Here is a 19,045-nt window from a genome sequence, read left to right as displayed (position 1 = left end):
TCTGCAGGCCTTCCCCTGTCACAACCAGGGGAGGTGATAGTGAAAGAGGGACAGACTTACAGTTTAAACGAGATAATGGAGTGTTAAGAGATGAAAAAAATAAGACTTCTTAATTCTTTCTCCCAACTTTGCCATCCAAGAATACTATCTCGCTGAAAAGTCTGAACAAACCCTTGTAAGAGGGAGCTGAGAGGGGGAGGACACTGAAGGAGAGCTTTACTACCTACTATTTATTCTAAGTACATATTTCTTGCTTCCCCAGTTAGCTGAAGGCCTGAATACTCACTGAGTACTGAATACTTGCTGAGTAAACAGTAAACAGATGTATCCTTCTCACATACAACACCTAGATAACAGCTACTTCTTAGCAGATACTCATTCCTCTTATGAGTCTAGGATTTGAAGTATTCTTAGACCACAAACCTTTTGCACTACTGGAGGTTTAGGAAAGATCTACAAATTAAGGATACAGAATGAAAACTGACAGATAATTAGTAATTTTTGGTTGAGAAAAAAGTTACTTATTACTCTGAATTATGAACTAAAAATATCTGTTCAAAGGAATTAGTATTAATAAACTTTTCTTCTTGTTAAGTTGTATCAAGCTCTTCAAAACCTAGTTACAAACTTTTTTTAAGTTTATTATTTATTTTTGAGAGAGAGAGAGAGAGAGAGAGAACAAGGGGCAAGAGAGGGAGGGTGAAAGAATCCAAAGCAGACTCTGAATTGTCAGCGCAGAGCCTGATGCGGGGCTAGAACCCACAAACCAAGAGATCATGACCTGAGCTGAAATCAGACGCTTAACCAACTGAGCCACCCAGGAGCCCTTCAATTACACCCTTTCTTATAGATTAGTAATGAAGGCGAAGCATGAAAATAGACAATGGAATCGTAATATATACACATTTACCTTACGGGAATCCAGCAGTGGATATTTGCTCTTAACAAATAAAAGGAGAAAAGTAATTTTAGAATGTGGGCAATTTCATTATGAATTATATATATATATATATATATATATATGTAAAATATGTAATTATGGGGTAATTTTGACGACATGTAATTGAAGACAGGATCCCTCTTTGGGGAGTATTTCCTTCTACTGTTGCTAGAGTCGAGATAATTAAAGCACGATAATTAATACCAATTTACAACAGTTTGCTAGACACAAACCTATAGATTTCAACATTCTTGTTCTTTTGTCTGGAAAGCTTGGAGGCACTTGCTTCTCCGGCTACGATTATAGTGTTGTTCTCCGTGACGACACCAGCACACACGGTTCCCAAGCCCTCTCCATACTTGGGAGACGAGATGAAATAGGTCTTCCGTGAGGCGGGGTTGTAACAAAAACTGGCATCCCCGTAGTTCCTGTGCCTTGACCTGATTCCGGAAGAATTGTTGCCGATGCAAAGCAAGAGACTAGTGGTCTCCATGCCATAGCGAAGATTTAGAGAGTGCTGCTGGGGGGTCTTGATGGCTTTGAATGCATTCTGAATGATGTCAATGCAAGCTGCATCGCATAGAAGCATTGTGTTCCTTTTTAGGGCTTGTCTTAAAAAAGAAGGATTTATAAGTTCCAGCCTGACCTGCTTCAGAAGCTCAACAAGATGCTCAGTGCGCAATTCTTGGTCATGGTTTACCCATCTAAGGACTAGGTCCAGAATGCTCTCCTCCCTGGATATGTTAAGGTCATCTGACTTAATGAGCGTCAGAAATTGGTGTGCTTCAATTTCTAATATTTCTTCGTGTAAGCTCACCTCAGCAAAGTGCTGATATAAATATTTCTTCGATTGATCAGATAAATCTTCAGCGCCAATCTGCTTGGCGAAATAATAGATACCTACACAATTCGAGGCATCCATGTGGTCCATCATGTATTTTTGACACACGCTAAAGATTTCTTCCATCTGCATAAAATAGGCAGCCATAGCTACCGTCTGAACATTGGCATTATTGATCTCCAAAGCCGCATTGTACATGTAGTTCAATATCACTGACACACTTTCTGCTGTAATATCATAAAGTATGACTTCCCTTTGAGTACATTCAAGTAGTCCACAGGTGAACATGGCTTTGAAATAAGGACTGAACGCAGCCAGGACCAACCTGTGGCAAGGAAACGTCTCCCCTTCTGCTATGAGCACTACGTCAATCATTTCCACTAATTCTCTCATGTTCTTAACTTTATTCAGTAAATTCAAGCTATGTTGGTATTTTTCTTTTCCTGCAGCCTTGCATTCCATGGTACACTTTTCAATGTTTCTACCTAAGTCTTCTTTAAATTTAGCTTGATTCTTGTGGGGCTATTTGCATGTCTGATGAGTCACAAAGCAACAGGGATGTCCCTTAATACTCCTGAGGGAGAGAGAAGAATCCGTTTTCTTGTAAGAAAAAAATCCCCTGTAATTTAAATACAGAGCATGAGTACTAAGAAGTATTTATAAATAAATATTATCCATTCCAAACAGAGTACTTTAAGACAACCACTTTTGTATCTAAAAATAACGCCATGGATTGTATAAACAGTGAATTATTAACTAACAACACTAACCTAATCAGCAACAGAGATTGTTTTAGGAGGGCTGGAAAGTCCTCCATTCCAAGGTGAATGGAAAGAGGTGATAAGATAGCATGTTTTGCAAATACATTTCCAGTTACCAAATACAGCTGGCCAGCAAGCAAAGGAGGCACGGCCCTTAGGTAATCTTCTCTCCAAGGAGATGCGTCACTGAAAATGTTATGTGCATCCTCCCAAAGAAACGCACCCGAATGTTTAATGGCCACAAAACCAAACAGGCTGGCTGAGAAAAAAAGCCCATTAAAATTTTGCACAAACTTTGGCTATGAGGCAAATCACTCACAACAGTGCTTTGCAAAGTGCAACCCAGTGTCTGCTGATCTGAGAATTCACAGTACTTGAAACTTACAATGGACTCATCTTAAACTTAGAAAGGACCCCAAAGCTAGCCTGTGTCTCTATTCCCACTGCCTGCTCAGCTTCCCTTGGTTCTCTTCTTTATCATATGTAGATGGACTCACTTCCACTCTTAAAAAGCACTGGCCTAATTAGAAGTCTCTTTAAGCTGGTTGTCTGTCTTTACCTTGCCCAGAGGAATGGAAACAGGGTATTTTGAGAGAGTTAACTAGTTGTTTGGATTTAAAGAAGGCTGTCCTAGAGTCAGCAGATCTCCAGGCCCCGTCACCCTCTGCAGTTCTTACTTGGCTATATGTTGTAAGCAATACGAATGAACAATGGTAGAAAAGTTAGTACTAGGAGTTAAGAGAGGAAGGGAGGTGATTATTTCATCATGGATCATGATTTGTCAGCCGCAAAGGTTGTAAATTTTCTACATTTCTGTAATCCTATCCAATCTCCATGAGATTTCTCCATCCCAATTCTCACTGTGTCTCAATGAGAAAGGACCCTTTTTTCCAGTGTTGAATGAAAGTTCGTTTCAGGAAACAAGTGTTAGGCATGACAGGAATGTTTAAGTATATGTGGCAACTATAAGACCTAAAAATCACTGTGTTGGAGTGTGTAGAATCATAACCATCAGCCAATCTAAGAGACTGTACAGACTTGAAATAGGAACGAAACCCTCTTTGCCAGAGTTTCCAGCATTAACGGTTCCACTTTACTCCCATAAAAGCTTAAGACTTCCTTTGTGAGGCCTTGCAGGTAGAAAGGGAATTTTTGCTTTTTACCTTCACTTGTTTCTGATTTTACAAAGAGAATCCAATTATCAGTAATTGAGAGGTCATCACATTTCTGAGCTCTCCTACAACATGTTATAGGGAGCCCAAATAATATTATGTGGGCTTCTTTGTACATAAATACATCAGTCAACTTTATAGATGAAAACTGTTACTTTGAGCTAAAAACCAGAAATGTTTCCTCTGAAGGAAATAAGTATTAGAAAATTTCTACTATTCTATTTGTACTGATACGTAAGAATCACTCTGAGGCTAATCAATACCAGGGCTGGAAAGCCAAGAGCAGATTCCAGATAGGGTCACCAGATCTAGTATAATGAATGCTAGGGACCCAAACATTATGGCCACAACCCTAGGGTTTTGTATCCTTAAGGCCGGAACCAAACCACCCTTGTTGAGCTTGGTGGCGTGGGACTACCTTAATGAAAACACAGGCATCGTTAGTTTCAGAGAGGGCTAAAAGATGGACTAACTGGTATAGTACATTTGTTTTCTTTATAAACGCGTTTACAGGGGACAATATTGGGTTTCCCCCAGCATCCAATCTGCTTTTTCTTGGAGCCGATGGGGTAGGGCTGCTGTGACTGGTTCAGGGCCGGTGTGAAACCTGAAGTTGGTTCAATAGCGTGAAGCTCCCATCTCTGGTTCAGTGGTTGGGGGTGTCCACATGTCATGTAGATGAGAGGTCTAGATCATGTCTCCGTAAGTCAGCCCGAGGACAAAGCTAACAGGGAAGAAGGCTGAGAATGCGGAGCAACCAGCTTGAACCATGCTTTACATCTGCATTTTTCAGGTTTCAGTGACAAACCATTTCCTGTACTGTTTGAATCTGTTTGAATTGGGACTGCTGGAACGGACACTCAAGGGTCCTTATGGTAGAAGTGGCATGGGCAAAAATGTCAAGAAAAGGTTGCCTAAGATACTTGCAGTTATGTATTTTGTAAAATTTCACTTTTGTTATATTCTTATGTGTTCTATTATTATACTGTCAAGTAAAAGAAACATGGAAACTTCTAGCTGTCTTCATGTATTCTTGATAGAAGGCAACTATCACTCCGTCACTCCTCTGAGTTTACCTCTTCTCATTAAATGGCCACAACACTTGAGAGGTGCAGGAACGGAGGCCTGAACCCAGTTCCATCTAACTTCAAAGTCTGCACTCTTAACCCTTCCCTCTTGTGCAAGTCCAAGTGCGGGTAAACGAGGGCCAGAGAGTAAATATTTCAGGCTCTTGTAGGCTCTGCAGTCTCTGGCCTAACTGTGCCATTGTAATGCAAAAGCACCCACAAACAATACAGAAACAAACGAGCCTGGCTGTGTGCCAGCAAAATGTTTTAGGGCTATTGAAACTTGAATTTCATACATTTTCTTTTTTTTTTTTTAATATTTTTTTAATTTATTTTTTATACAGAGAGAGACAGAGCATGAGAGGGGGAGGGGCAGAGAGAGGAGGAGACACAGAACCGGAAGCAGGCTCCAGGCTCTGAGCTAGCTGTCAGCACAGAGCCTGATGCGGGGCTCGAACCCACGAACGTGAGATCTGACCTGAGCCGAAGTTGGAGGCCTAACCGACTGAGCCACCCAGGCGCCCCGAATTTCATACATTTTCATGTGTCATGAAACATTCTTCTGATTAAAAAAATTTTTTTTTAATGTTTATTTTTGAGAGAGAGACACACAGCATGAGTGGGGGAGGGACAGAGAGAGAGAGGTGCGGGAGGATACAGAATTTGAAACAGGCTCAGAGCCTGACATGGGGCTCCAACTCCTGAAAGGCGAGATCATGACCCAGGCCTAACCAACTGAACCACCCAGACGCCCCAACGTTCTTCTGATTTTTAAAAGCTATTTAAAATTATAAAATCCATTCTTAGCTTATGGGCTATATAAAAGCAGGCCACAGGTCAACAGCTTCTGCTCCTGTTATAAATAAATCCGTTTTCTAGATCATGACTAGGACAGTACCCCATCTGGGTGCCGGATATCCACTTCTCTGTTTAAACCCAGCTGAGGAGTTCTGAGAAGGGTAACGGGCAGATCCCTATTTTAAAATGACCATCTGGTTGTCCCCAAGGTTCCCAAATGGAAATCAGTTTCTTGCCTAAATACTTTATTTGGATGCAGCTTATCTGCCCCAAACACTGGCTTCAACAACAAACACTTTTAAAACAAAAGTAACTGTTACAAACACTATGAAGAAACATTTATGCATTTTTTAGATGTATGTAAATATTTAAGTATCCTCTCCTTCCACTTATCTTTTATACACCTCCTAAAATATACTCAAATTTCTATGGATTTATAGGCCAAATGCTTTGCTGATGGAAATACTGAAAAATACCCAAGCAGTTAAACTCACCACCATCCTTCAAAGACATTCTCAGCTTTGTTTCCTGTACGGCTAAGGTGCAGAGAAGATATTGGCATTGAACTGAGATGGCTTTGAAGTGAGATCAGTCCTGGCTTTGAATCTGTTTAGTTACTTACTTGCTATAATCCTAAAATTATTTAACCTTTGAAAACTTGGTATGTTCAATAACGGGTATAATGTATATAAATAAGGTAGTTAGGTTAGTTCTTGGCATCCAAGGGCTCAATAAATGGAAATCATAGTTATTTTATGGTAGTGTATCAAAGTGTGGCTCAGAGGCTAGCAATGCGGGCTTTGGCTGGGTTACTGAGGCCTGGGTTTGCATCCCTGCTCTATCTAAATCTAGTAACATGAGCAAGTTTCTTAGCCTCGTTCAGTCTTCCAACTGGAGATTAGCTTTGAGAATTATATAATGGTTGAGAGAATTAAATAAGGTCATGCATGCATAACACGTAATTTGCTTGGTAAAATCTACTCGATAAAGCTGAAGCAGGATACACCTGTACAAATTATTTTCTAATAATAATGATGTTTGGGTCCACACATCAATTGCTTGTGGGTACAGACACAGCTCTGTAAATAAAAGGGAGCTGACAGCAACTTTTTCTTATAATGAGGAGAGAGGGCATTCTCCTTTCATCAGCAAAACAAAACTGTATAAATGTTCTCAATGATATCAATGGGAAATTATTCTCTGCTCCAATTTATAGAAGACTGAACTGGTACATTTATATTAATAGTACCCATAATAATAGAGAAAAAACGAGCAGCAAAGATAAATACAAATCACAAGAATAAAGCCTAATTACTCTGCAAATCCAAAATGCAGTTATACCCATGTCCAGTATATTTAGTTTTGAGAGATGGACTGCTACAAATTTTAATGTGGCATAAAAATGTTAATTCAAACTGCCAGTGATTTGCTTTTACAATGTTTAATTTTATACTCTGTACATTTTCTTCTCCTAAATCACAAGTGATACATGACCTTGCTTCCATGTGTTGAAGTCAAAACTAGTTTAAATTTCATAGTGGCACTGCTTGAAATGGTAAACATTTGGAAATAACCAGAGTATCGATTAACATGAGAATGGCAGTATATTCACTCAAGAGAATTCTGCACAGTGTAAACAAAGAATGAACTAGAGCCACATGTTTCAACATGAGTGACTCTCCCAGACACTGTGCTATGTACGAAAGACTGCAGAGGAATGTGCGACATCCCACTGAAATCATGTTTAAAATAGAAAATATAAACGATACAGTCTGCAAGATAAATATAAGCAAATGGTAAATCTGGGAAAGCGTATTTGGGAAGTTTTTTATACCATTCTTCAAACTTTCCTGTGAGTTTGGAATTACTTCAAAATGAAAAGTTAAGAACGTTATATACATACCACTGAAGTGGAATATAGAGACATGAAGGGTCATCGTATAAAGCTCCCAACTCAGGAGAGGGTTGCCGTCAGGAAGAGCAAAGGGGGGGATAAAACTGGAGAACTGCGCTGATCACGGTGGGCACTGCCTCATGTCTGAAACTGTCCATTCACTATGTGTACTCCTGGAACTACCAGAACATTGTACATCAGACATACTTCAGTAATAAGAATAAAAAAGTTATCCTTAGCTTATTTTCAGAACCGCCACACCTCTTCTAACATCATGAGGCCCTTCACAATCTGGCCTCTTCCAACCTTTCCTGCCTCATCTCCTGGCTTTCCTGCCTCATACTTTCCCATCTTTTAGGAGTACCAACCCACTAACAACTCTGACGCACACAAATGCCTTTGCACACGGTGTCCTCTCTGTCTGGAATATCCTCCTCCCCCTCCCCCCTGCTCCGCCTGAAAAAATGCAAGTGGTCTTCAAAACTTAGCTCAGACATCACTTTCTCCGCGAAGCCTTCTCTGCCTTTCCTTGCTTGTACCTTGAACACAGTAATTGTTTCAGTGTTGTTACTGCAATTTATTTATCCAATGATGAGCACGTTGAGGTAGGGGGCTCATGTTTTAATCATTTCCATATTCTTAACATCTGTCGGTGATGATGCCTGGTATATTAGAGTTGCTCAACTAAGGTCTCTGCAATTATGTGAATGTTTTGCTTAGTCCTAAATTATAAGTTCATGATAACCTTTTTTCCTTCTGGTTTTGTTAATAAACCACGATCTTGAAGATTTTTTTTCCCCTACATTGAAAAGTTGTGCTTGATTCTTCAAGTTGCCAAACTATTGTCCACGTCAAGCAAATGACCCAGAATCATTACCTTGATTTCCTTGCCTAAAACTTGAAGCACTGTGACACCCACTTCTCACTTCTACTTTCAGAATGAATTCCGGGACCACGTGCTCTCAGGAATTTGGCTCCAGTTTTTAGAGAACTGAAGCCAGAGATCACAAATTGGCTGCTCAAAGACTTTTTTTTTTTTTTTTTTTTCAAATTAACGGTCAACAGGCAAAACTGACACATTGGAGCATCTACTGAAAACAATGGAAGAGATGGCAACAGGGGGCCCTTTATTCCCACGGCGACAATGACGCACAGGACCTGAGTAGTCTATCGCCACATCTCAGATGGCACGTCTACCCTCCATTCCCCAGCCCCCATTATCCTTTCACTGGGACCTGGGTGTCCTCATTTACAATTCTTCTCACCCTGTTGCCTTTCTCCTCTGGCTGTAGAGTTATCCTACAGCCACTGTTTGTGACCCCTGGCTTTCCCCGTTCCATCCCCACACCTTATTTTGCCCCAGCATCACCACAAGGCGCAGAGGCTGGTAGAAGATGGCTCAGAATACCTGCACCACACTAAATGCGCTCTGAGTCTTCCACAAGTAGGGAAAAACACCTGATTCACTTAATAGCAATAATGCGTCCCACACACTAGATGTTTAATAACCACCAGGCCTACGAGTGATAAAGCTAAATAAGGTAAGTTTCCTTTTGTCTTTCCTTGGAGGAGTTCACACTGTTTTGCATTCTCTGGGCATTTTATACTTTTCAAAGCGCTTTAATATGCATTATATAGTAGCTCATTAGTTCCTCTTAAGAATCACAAGGGGGGGGGATGTAGGGCAATTATTTTCCTGGCTTTCAAGTTCAGAGAGTTGCCTGGGGATACTTCTGATGCTTACAGAAGCTTTTGAAAGTGCCAAGCACTATTCATAGCTCTAGGCAGACAACCAGAAATGGGAGAGACCGAAGTGTCCCTACCTTTCCGGAGCTTGCAGTCTAGGGAGGGAGGCAAACGGTAACGTGGACGATTCAGAGAACGATAATGCTAGGACAGTGGATGCTGTGACATGAAGGAGGGGAGAGACCCCTGGCTGGGCAGAGACGGTCTTGTTGGAAAGCGGATGCTGGGCTGAGCTGTGAAGACAGATGCTGGCCCCGCGGCCACCGGAGGGAAGCGCAGAAGGCCCTGCAAGTGCCAGGGACTGGGAGGCTGACCCCAACTCCGGCCTGGTCCTTAGAGCAGAAAGAAGGCCTCGAGTGGGACCCCTGTTTCCTCTGTCACCGTTACTTATGAGCTGCTGCCCCCCTGGCTTGAGGCACGGCCCCACTGGCTCCGCAGAGGCCACAGCGATGTCATTGCGACCTGGCCCTGTGGCCAAGTGGCCAGTGCCGGGGCGGGGCGGCCGGCGGGCTTGCCCGGCAGGCACTGCCCAATATGGACCTGTGAGGGCCCAGCGATATAAATAGACGGCGCTGGGAGCTCCGGAGACCGAAGGCCAGCGCCCCGCGGAGGGGGAGGGAGGGCGCTGACACCTCCTTTAATGTGACAGGTGCTTACCCTGGGCCGCCCGGGATGGGCCGCTCTGCGCCTGCGCGGGCTGTCTGCGAGGCTCCGCAACGGCCATCCGCTGCCCGCCGCCGCCCCCCCCCCACACCCCCCCGCTTCTCTGCGCCTGCGCGGGTCTTCCCGCGTAGATCCGCGTGCCAGGGTGGCTGAAGGTCCTCCGGAATTAGGCGAGAAAGAGAATCTAGAAATGGGGTTTTTTAGAAATGACACGTCTCCGTTTACTCTTTAAAAACAAATGCAAAACGACCCAAATCCACTATGTATGGGCTCACCAAATATGGCTAAGGAGTAGGGTTGCCAGAAAAAATACCGGATGCCCAGTTAAGTAAATTTTAGATTCTCAACCAACAGGTTTTTAAGTATATGTCCGAAATACTTCATGTGGGAGTTTTGGGGTTTGGTTTTGGTTTTGGTTGTTGTTCTTGTTTTGTGTTCTGTTCTTGTATTTGGTACATCTGGCAAGTCTGCCTGGAGACCAGGAGCTCCCTGACCTTCATCCTCAAATGGGAGGTGTCCTAGAAGCCTAAGAAAAGACTCCTTGGTTATGCCCAGGTTTGGGGCTAGTGCGGGGAGGAGGAATGTTCCATGCTGACAAGTGTTAACTGAATATTTTACTGTGTGGATTAGGCAGTAGTATTAGGTCATCCAGTTGAGAACGAAACAAAATTTGTTTTTGGTGGTGGTAACACAAAGTTGTAATCTTAGGCAAATTTGTTTCTCGTAGTTCTGGAGGTCAGAAGTCCAAAATGGGTCTCCCTGGGCTATAAGCAAAGTGTCCGCAGGGCTATAATTTTTTTTTTTTTTTGAGGCTCTAAGGGAGAAATCTGTTTTCTTGCCTTTCCAGCGTCTATTAATTGTTCTCATTCTCTCTGCAGCTCATGGCCCCTCCTCCCTTTTCAAAGCAGGAAACAGAGCTGAGTCTTTCTCAGGGTGCACTTTGCACTAACTGTTTGCTACTCTTCTTCTTCTTCTTCTTTTTTTTTTTTTAACTTAAGTTATGGTTAAATATACATAAAATTTACCATTTTAACTATTTTTAAGGGTATAATTCTGTGGCATTAAATACATTCACAATGGTGTGCAGCCATTTCCACTAACCATTTTCAGAATTTTTTCATCAAAAAGAAAAAAAGTTTCCCAAGCAGAAACTCTATACCCATTACACTATAACTCCCCATTCTCACCTTGCTTCCCTGTTCCCCCTCTCTCCCTCTCCTACCCCCCCCCAGGGGCTGAAGACCTCTATTCCATTTTCTGTGTCTATGAATTTGCCTATTTCAGGTAGCCCATATAAATAGAATCACACGGTGTTTGTCCTTTTGAGTCTGGCTTGCTTCAGTTAGCATAATATCCTCAAGGTTTATTGATGTAATAGCCTGTATGAATATTTTGTTCTTTTTAAAGTTGAGTATTCCATTGTGTATGTGTGTGTCTGTTCATATACCATATTTAAAACAAAACACATTTCATGTTGATAAGTAAAATTCCTTAAAACATTTTAGAAGCTCATGTCAATCCTTCCAATGCATTTGTAGTTACATGTACATATTATAGTTCTTTGATAAAACTCCTCTCTCCCAGTCTCTTGATCTGAGAGCCCCATTCAGGTCCTTCTACACCTAAGTCTATTCCTGCTTCTGGTTTTGTTTACCAGATGATTATGTGAAGCTAATGAATCTTTCTCAGCTTGCTCTAAAAACCCTGTTTGATTTCCTACGTGGTTATTTTATTTCACCTGTTTCATTTGTCTCTGGAGAAGTGGAACATGGTATGAAGGGCCAGGGCTTCTGGTCCATCAAGAGGTTAAGTTGGAAGCTGGGCTCTCAGAGACTTTAGCTGATTTTCAGATGATTTCCCAGACCATTAAGAACGGATTGTTAGGAGCACCTGGGTGGTTCAGTCTTTAGTGTCTGACCCAGGTCATGATCTCACAGTTCGTGGGTTCAAGCCCTGCATCAGGCCCTGTGCTGACAGCTGGCTCAGAGCCTGGAGCCTGTCTTCAGATTCTGTGTCTCCCTCTCTCTCTGACCCTCCCCTGTTCATGCTGTCTCTCTCTCTCTCTCTAAAATAAATAAAAACAGTAAAAAAAAGAAAGGATTCATATTATGAAATATATTAACCAAAAACTTATTTTAAGGAACATGCTTTTTGAATCGATTATATATAAATATTTGTTTATCAGTGACTTACTGCTTCATTTTCAGCCTTCACTTTCTTACAATGCTGAGTTGCTTTCCCTATTCCTTTGGGTATATTTTGCGATGTTGGTTTAATTTATTTCTCCTTGAAGTTCATCTACCAGTGACTGGCTTCTTTTCATTGTGATTTGCCTCTGGGCAGCTTTTTCTTGATACAGAAGTCACTTTTCTTTTTTTTTTTTTTTAATTTTTAATGTTCTGTTTTTCTTTTTGGAGAGACAGAGACAGAGCATGAGTGGTGGAGGGGCAAAGAGAGAGGGAGACACAGAATCAGATGCAGGTCTAGGCTCTGAGCTGTCAGCACAGAGCCCAACGTGGGGCTTGAACTCACAAACTGTGAGATCATGACCTGAGCTGAAGTTAGATGCTCAACCGACTGAGCCACCAGGGTGCCCTGAGAAGTCACTCTTCTCCCTACATATCCACTAGCGCCCCATGACCTCTTCACCTGTTACAGGAAAAGTACATACATCTGAACGACTGTTCCTGACACAGCATACTGGTTCCTATCTTGAACTATGTGTATAACTTGGCTTGATCAGTTCTTTGATTGGAGGAAACGACTCTTTGAAGTGAAAAAATGAATAGCCAACCTGATTATTTCAGACTTAATCCAACCTCCAAAACAGCCTGCCACACGAGTGATGAATGGGGAGTGTACCCATTCATGGATTAGTTTTCTTTGCCTTTCCATGTCTTCATTTTTACTTTCCTGCTGTAGTTCTTCTGCTGTATGTTCCCATCCATGCAGTGATATTTTTGAAATATTACCTGTTTCTTCCCACTCTCCTTCCTTCAGCATATATCCTTATGATGCTTTGCTCCTCAATGCCATTTCCAAGTTAAAACTGCTCTAGGCTCATTGCCTTCTGGGGGTGAGGGAATCAAGACCTCAGAAAACCTGGTGGGAGGGAAATTAAAGAAACACTCTCTTTTGATTCCAGAAGCTTAGGTTCTTTCATGAAAGGGATGAATTATTAGGAGGAAACCTAAATGATGTTAATGATCTTCTTCCCATACCCCTTTTCCCAGCTGAGAACAAAGAGGTCTCTGGAGAAGTTCTAGAGAAGACCCATGCCCTATGTGGCCAGACAAAGTGTGGGGAGGTTCGCAAGATCTGAGAAGACAGGGAGCTGATGTCTCCTTCCCTGAGAAGGGCTGCGGGGAGGCAGCCAGATAGCAAGAGCTTCGGGTAACCCTTCCAGAGGCCTGCATGGCCCACAGGGCCTAGTGGTGAAGAAAGCCCCTGAACCAGAGAGGCCCATGCAGACAGGCACATGGAGACTCTTGCAAGACCAAGGACCTAGGAGCAGGAGACCTCTCCATGGGCCAGTATAGATAGGTGGCAGACTTGGAGCAGGGGGAGGCATGCCCCTTTGCCTGACTCTAGCACATTGGTTAGACACCCCTGTGCCCTAGAACTTAGATGGGACTCTGGGGAAAGGGAAGGCTTGGCCATCCTGGCGGCATGGGAACTACAACTAGAACATGTTGACATTGCTGAAGTAGTATTTCACCCACACTGTAGCTTGTGGACTGTAGCAACGGAGGGCCTGGCATACACAAAGTCTGGTGCAGAAAAATGAGCAATAGCAGAAGTGGTTTGTCACCACCCTATGGGGGATGGAATGCACAGAACCTTGAGATTGCTCTTTGTTTTCTTTTTAAGTTTATTTATTTTGAGAGAGAGTGAGAGAGCACATGTGAGCAGAGGAGGGGCAGATAGAGAAGGAGAGAGAGAATCCCAGGCAGGCTCCACACTCTCAGTGCAGAGCCCAATGCAGGGCTTGAGCCCATGAACCCTGAAACCATGACCTGAGTGAAATCAAGTTCAACCAGACTGAGCTGCCCAGGAGCCCCTAGAGATTGTTCATTCAGCTTTAGTTTTAGCAAAAGCAGCAAAGAGCAACTTGAAAAGGAGAGCTAGGAAACAGGAGCCAGAGAAACCACTACTGTTTCACACCATCGACATCTGTCTTGTCTGTGGCTGGTTCCCTTCTCGCCCCGAATGTTAGCCCCTTGAGGCCAGGCAGTATGTCCTTCTCCCTCACTGCTGGATCCTCAGTACTTGCAAAAGTGCCTGGCGCACAATCGGTCCTCGGTACTTATCTGTGCAGTGAAAGAACGAGTAAGTGGGTCAGAGCTGTTGGTGCAGGTAGTGGAATTCAATCTGGCTAGTGTGTCAGTGCCCCTGGATCAGGCTTGGATATTAGAGCGCTGGGGGGGGGGGGGGGGGGGTTGGGCGGCATTGTGTTCCAGGGCAACAGTCAGAAGAAGTGCTCCTGTCATCTGCTGTTCTGCACTGTGAGGGGATGGACTTCAGAAACCTCCCCAGCTTGCCAGAGGACCTGGAGTCACCTTGAGGTGACTTGATCCCCCTCCACCTCCAGGTGTCCTGTGGATGCCTGTGATTGACAGAAACCAGGTCACCTGACTTCTAGATGGTCTGAGAAATGGAAGTTTAATAAAAAGAAATTTGGGGCGGGGAGCACCTGGGTGTCTCTGTCGCTTAAGAGTTCGACTCTTGGTTTCAGCTCAGGTCATGATCTCACAGTTTACGAGTTCAAGCCCCACATCGGGCTCAGTGCTGACAGCACAGAGTCTGCTTGGGGTTCTCTCTGTCCTTCTTTCTCTGCCCCTCCCTGACTTGCTCCCTCTTCCTCTCTCAAAATAAATTATCTGTACAAAAAATTTTTTTTGTGTACTTTCCAGCTCTTACAGTTGGAGGGTTGGGACATGTGTTGCCACACCTCCTCATCCTGAGGTCAAGGTCTATGGGCGGTGAGGATCTAAGCCACCACCCCCAAGAGGGCAGGAGGTAAGTGTAAGGGCAGGACATTCTGGCCTGCAGCTTCAGGCTCAGCACCTGTGGGCATGGGAGGGTGGGTCCTGGCAGTTGCCACACCTTCATCTTATTGTCCTTACTGGCTTTTCTGGTCTGAAGGGCTCAGTGCATTGTTGCCTATGGCTGTCACATGGTGCCGCCCTACAGAACTTGACACTGTTGCAGGTGTATACACCTGTCATATTTTCCCATCAAGCCCCAGAGCTCTCGGAGGCCAAGGGCTCTGTCCCATTCACCTTTGTGGCACATTCACATGCCGGCCTCAGGCCCTCCAGAGAATAGATGGTCAGGGGACATTCACTGATAGGGGTGACCCAGGGGTGAAGCTGGGAAGTGACAGGAAAGTGGGGCTGGGGATGGGACACCTGGTATGCTAACCTGGCTCTGCTTCTGAAGGCCTCATGGCCTCATGTAATGCAGACTCTTGAAGTATGATAATAAGCAAGGTGATAATGCATGTACCTCACACCCATTTTTTAAAAATTTATAATAGTTTATTGTCAAATTGGTTTCCATATCCACCCAGTGCCTCTCCCCACAAGTGCCCCCCTCCATGACCATCACCCCCTTCCCTCCCTTCCCCCGCCCCCTTCAGTCCTTGGTTCGTTTTCAGTATTCAATAGTCTTTCATGATTTGTGTCCCTCACTCTCCCCAACTCTCTTTCCCCCTTCCCCTCCCTATGGTCCTCTGTTAGGTTTCTCCTGTTAGACCTATGAGTGCAAACATATGGTATCTGTCCTTCTCCACCTGACTTATTTCACTTAGCATGACACCCTCGAGGTCCATCCACTTTGCTACAAATGGCCAGATTTCATTCTTTCTCATTGCCATGTAATACTCCATTGTATACATATACCACATCTTCTTGATCCATTCATCAGGTGATGGACATTTAGGCTCTTTCCATGTTTTGGCTATTGTTGACAGTGCTGCTATGAACATTGGGGTACATGTGCTTCTATGTATCAGCCCTTCTGTATCCCTTGGGTAAATCCCTAACAGTGCTATTGCTAGGTCATAGGGAAGTTCTAGTGAAAGTTTTTTGAGGAACCTCCACACTGTTTTCCAGAGCGGCTGCACCAGTTTACATTCCCACCGACAGTGTAGGAGGGTGCCCATTTCTCCACATCCTCGCCGGCAGCTATAGACTCTTGATTTGTTCATTTTAGCCACTCTGACCAGATCTCACGCCCATTTTATTCGGGGGAGGAATGAAAACAACTAACAGATGTGAACAAGGGCTTTCACAAACCAAGTAACTCCACGTCATTTTCCCTGATGAGGTATGTGTTATTAAATGGAAATTCCCTTCCCCAAAGATCTTGAAAATGGGGCAGAAATGCATTTCTTCCTGTTAATATTTATCGCATCCTGTCTTGAGGGAGAGACTGGATGGTATTTCTTTTGGAGGGTCTTGCACTTTAAGAATGCATCACGGGGAAGCACGGGGAAGCCCTGCTTCCCCATGCCTGCAGTAGTACTCAGACAATGCAGCCTGTAGCCCACAGGTGTTCGAGACTGTGCGCTCAACCTAATAGATCTGAGGGTTTTTTAAAGGTCGTGAACCTTCTGGAAGACGCATTTCCTTCTCTGTATCCCAAGATTATTTCATTTTCCCCAGCAATGAAATCCTCCCATCCTGAGTATATGAATAATCAACTCTTGCTTTTTAGGCAAACTCCCAAGTGATTTCTTAATACAGCATGACTAATCGTTATTGTTGGTTGCGTTATTATGTAGCGATCACTATTTATACATTGCGTAAGTTAAGCTATAGCTGCTCTAACAAAGGAGTTGAATGATGGTTCCCTAAAGAAGAAGCAAGTTATGTTTTCTTTTGTGCCTATTACAGGGAGTGAAGAAGGAAATGGGACAGTGTGTTAGGCTGCAATAAACAGGTTTCAACATTTTATGGCTTAACATAGGAATTATCTTTGGCTTAGGCAAAATTCTAGGCAGGTATTCAGATCACGAAGGTAGCTGTCTTTCATCTCGTGGTGCTGAGGACCCTGGCTGATGGCAGCACTGCCGAGGGCTCCTGGGTATTCATTTCCTGGCAAGCCAGAAGGGAAAGGATGTGGAAAAGGGTACAGAGCAGGTTTGAGAGTCAGGCCCAACTCTCACACCTGCTCACATCCCATTGGAAAGGATGAGGGTGCATGGCCATGCCTAGCTTTGAGGAAGGTTGGGAAGTGGCATCTAGTTCCATGTCCACAAAGAAGGGAAAAAGGATTTTGGTGTGTAGCTGCCTGTCACGGACCAACTGGAAGTAGAGTGCAAACTTATAAAAAGCAGGACATTAGTTCCTCCAGATGTTTGGAAAATGGAGTTCTGAGTTAGAACAGTTTGGGAAATACTTCATTCCATATCCCTTGGTGAAGAGTCAGAATGCAGGATTAAAGGTCCTGATGAAACCTGCAGTCGAGATGCAAGGCATTTCCTAAGCATTGTGAATATGGGTCTGGGTATGATGCATGCTGAGACCTTGTGGGGCACGCCTGGGAAATAGGAGCTCAGGGTAAGTTAAGAATATGTCCAGAGAGAAGCTGTATGTCTATATGAAGGCAAGAACTGAGGAACACCCTTGGAAAGTGGGGAGACTCCAAACGTCAGAGGAGTATAGGAAGTTATGGGATCAAGGCAGGGAGGGGGGAGGGAACTGGACACCAAAGTGACACCAACACTTCCCAGCCTTGCCACAGACAGCAGTAAAGGAAATGACAGAGGGCTGTCGCTCACACATGTCCATGCTGGGGCTCTGACTCTGTCTGCAGTTGGGAGACATGATTAGGAGTCTTGTGAGCCTTGCATTTTGCATAACGCCTCTTGCCTGGCTCTTGCTGAATCCTCACACCACCCAGGAGTCCGTGGGGAATGACAGGGCGGTGCTGCCTGCTGGTGAGGGAGCTGGCCACGGAACCCCGCCCCCTAATTCCCTATCTGCTATACCAGCTGTCTCAGCATCCTATTGATTATTTCCCCTTGGCACCTTTGGGTAGCCCCCAGGTGTGAGAAGAGGGTCTCATGTTGTCTTTTCTTGATAGAGTTTAACAGAGCAGGGCTTTGTGGCCCTCTGCTAGAGCTCCTTCTCCCCACATCCACTGTTATGGGTTGAATTGTGTCTCCCTAATTCATACGTGGGAGTCCTAACTCCCTGGCAACTCAGAATGTGACCTTATTTGCAATAGAGTCTATACAGAGGTAATCAAGTTAAAATGAGGTCATTAGAGTGGGTCCTAATCCAATATGACTGGCGTCCTTATCCAAAAGGGAGACTAGGAGACAGACATGCACACAGGGAGGTAGCCATGCAAAGTGAAGACCACCGTCTACAAGGCAAGGAAAGAGGGCTAAATGGACCCTACCCTCTTGCCCTCATCACCTTAATCTTGGACTTGAAGCCCCCAGCACTGTGAGAGGGTAAATCTCTGCTGGTCAAGCCACCAGTGTGGGGTACTTGGTTATAGCGGCCCTGGGAGACTAATCCCCCATCCCTGCCCCCAGGCAGATTTGGTCTATACTGTGAGTGGTGTTCAGGCTGCTGTAAAAGGGCCCTCCAGGGTTCTCTGTCTTCTTACCCACGAAGATGTTAACTTAGTCAAAAACTTCACCTGCATCGGGATACACTGTGCTGATGATCGTTTCTTTAATTTACTTTGAAAAAGAAAATGAGATTCGTTTGACCTAATTTGCATAGACTTATTTGTTTTTGTGGGGGAGTTCATACTGACTGCTAGAGCATGCAGTCTTTTCTAAATGTTCATAGCCCATCTATTTGGAAATACATTTAGGATTTCCCCAAGGATCAAGTTCAAGTTTATCAATCCATAATGATCATAATTCACTTTGGATCTATACGACACCTGCCTCTCAGGAGACTGACCAACTCTGAGTCCCTCTAGTGTGGTTGGATACTCTCATCCTCCTGTCTTGGGGGTCCTTCTCTTTCTCCTCTCATGTTGAAAGAATTTCAAACATACAAAACAGTTTCAGGAGTATTACAAGGGCGCCTGGGTGGCTCAGTTGGTTGAGCATCCGATTCTGGCTCAGGTCATGATCTCAGGGTTTGTGTTTTCGAGCCCCACATTGGGCTCTGTGCTGATAATTCAGAGCCTG

At 44.0% G+C, this 19,045-nt stretch overlaps 1 protein-coding gene and 1 long non-coding RNA gene across 5 annotated transcripts in view; one reads left to right on the top strand and one right to left on the bottom strand.

Moving 5' to 3' along the window:
• KBTBD12 (kelch repeat and BTB domain containing 12) overlaps positions 1-9,704 on the bottom strand; it is a 65,529-nt gene extending 55,825 nt beyond the window's left edge. The window contains exons 1-3 of one of the 4 annotated variants that reach the window (XM_029918916.1): positions 9,297-9,704; positions 7,483-7,652; positions 1,174-2,400 (exon numbers count right to left, since the gene is read on the bottom strand). In XM_029918916.1, coding sequence (XP_029774776.1) covers positions 1,174-2,243 — 1,070 coding nt within the window. In that variant the 5' untranslated portion in view covers positions 2,244-2,400; positions 7,483-7,652; positions 9,297-9,704. The remainder of the gene's footprint in view (positions 1-1,173; positions 2,401-7,482; positions 7,653-9,296) is intronic. The other 3 variants (XM_029918914.1, XM_029918917.1, XM_029918915.1) reach the window with 3 other exon arrangements.
• On the top strand, positions 8,525-16,163 carry LOC115275245. Its single transcript, XR_003901439.1, has 3 exons — positions 8,525-9,014; positions 14,796-14,901; positions 16,099-16,163. It is a non-coding gene; the product is annotated as an uncharacterized LOC115275245 (long non-coding RNA).
• Positions 16,164-19,045: the final 2,882 nt, after the last annotated feature.

This window comes from Suricata suricatta, chromosome 12 (genome assembly GCF_006229205.1).
Source record: "Suricata suricatta isolate VVHF042 chromosome 12, meerkat_22Aug2017_6uvM2_HiC, whole genome shotgun sequence".
NCBI classification, from domain to species: Eukaryota; Metazoa; Chordata; class Mammalia; order Carnivora; family Herpestidae; genus Suricata; species Suricata suricatta.
This window is presented reverse-complemented; position numbering and strand designations above follow the sequence as displayed.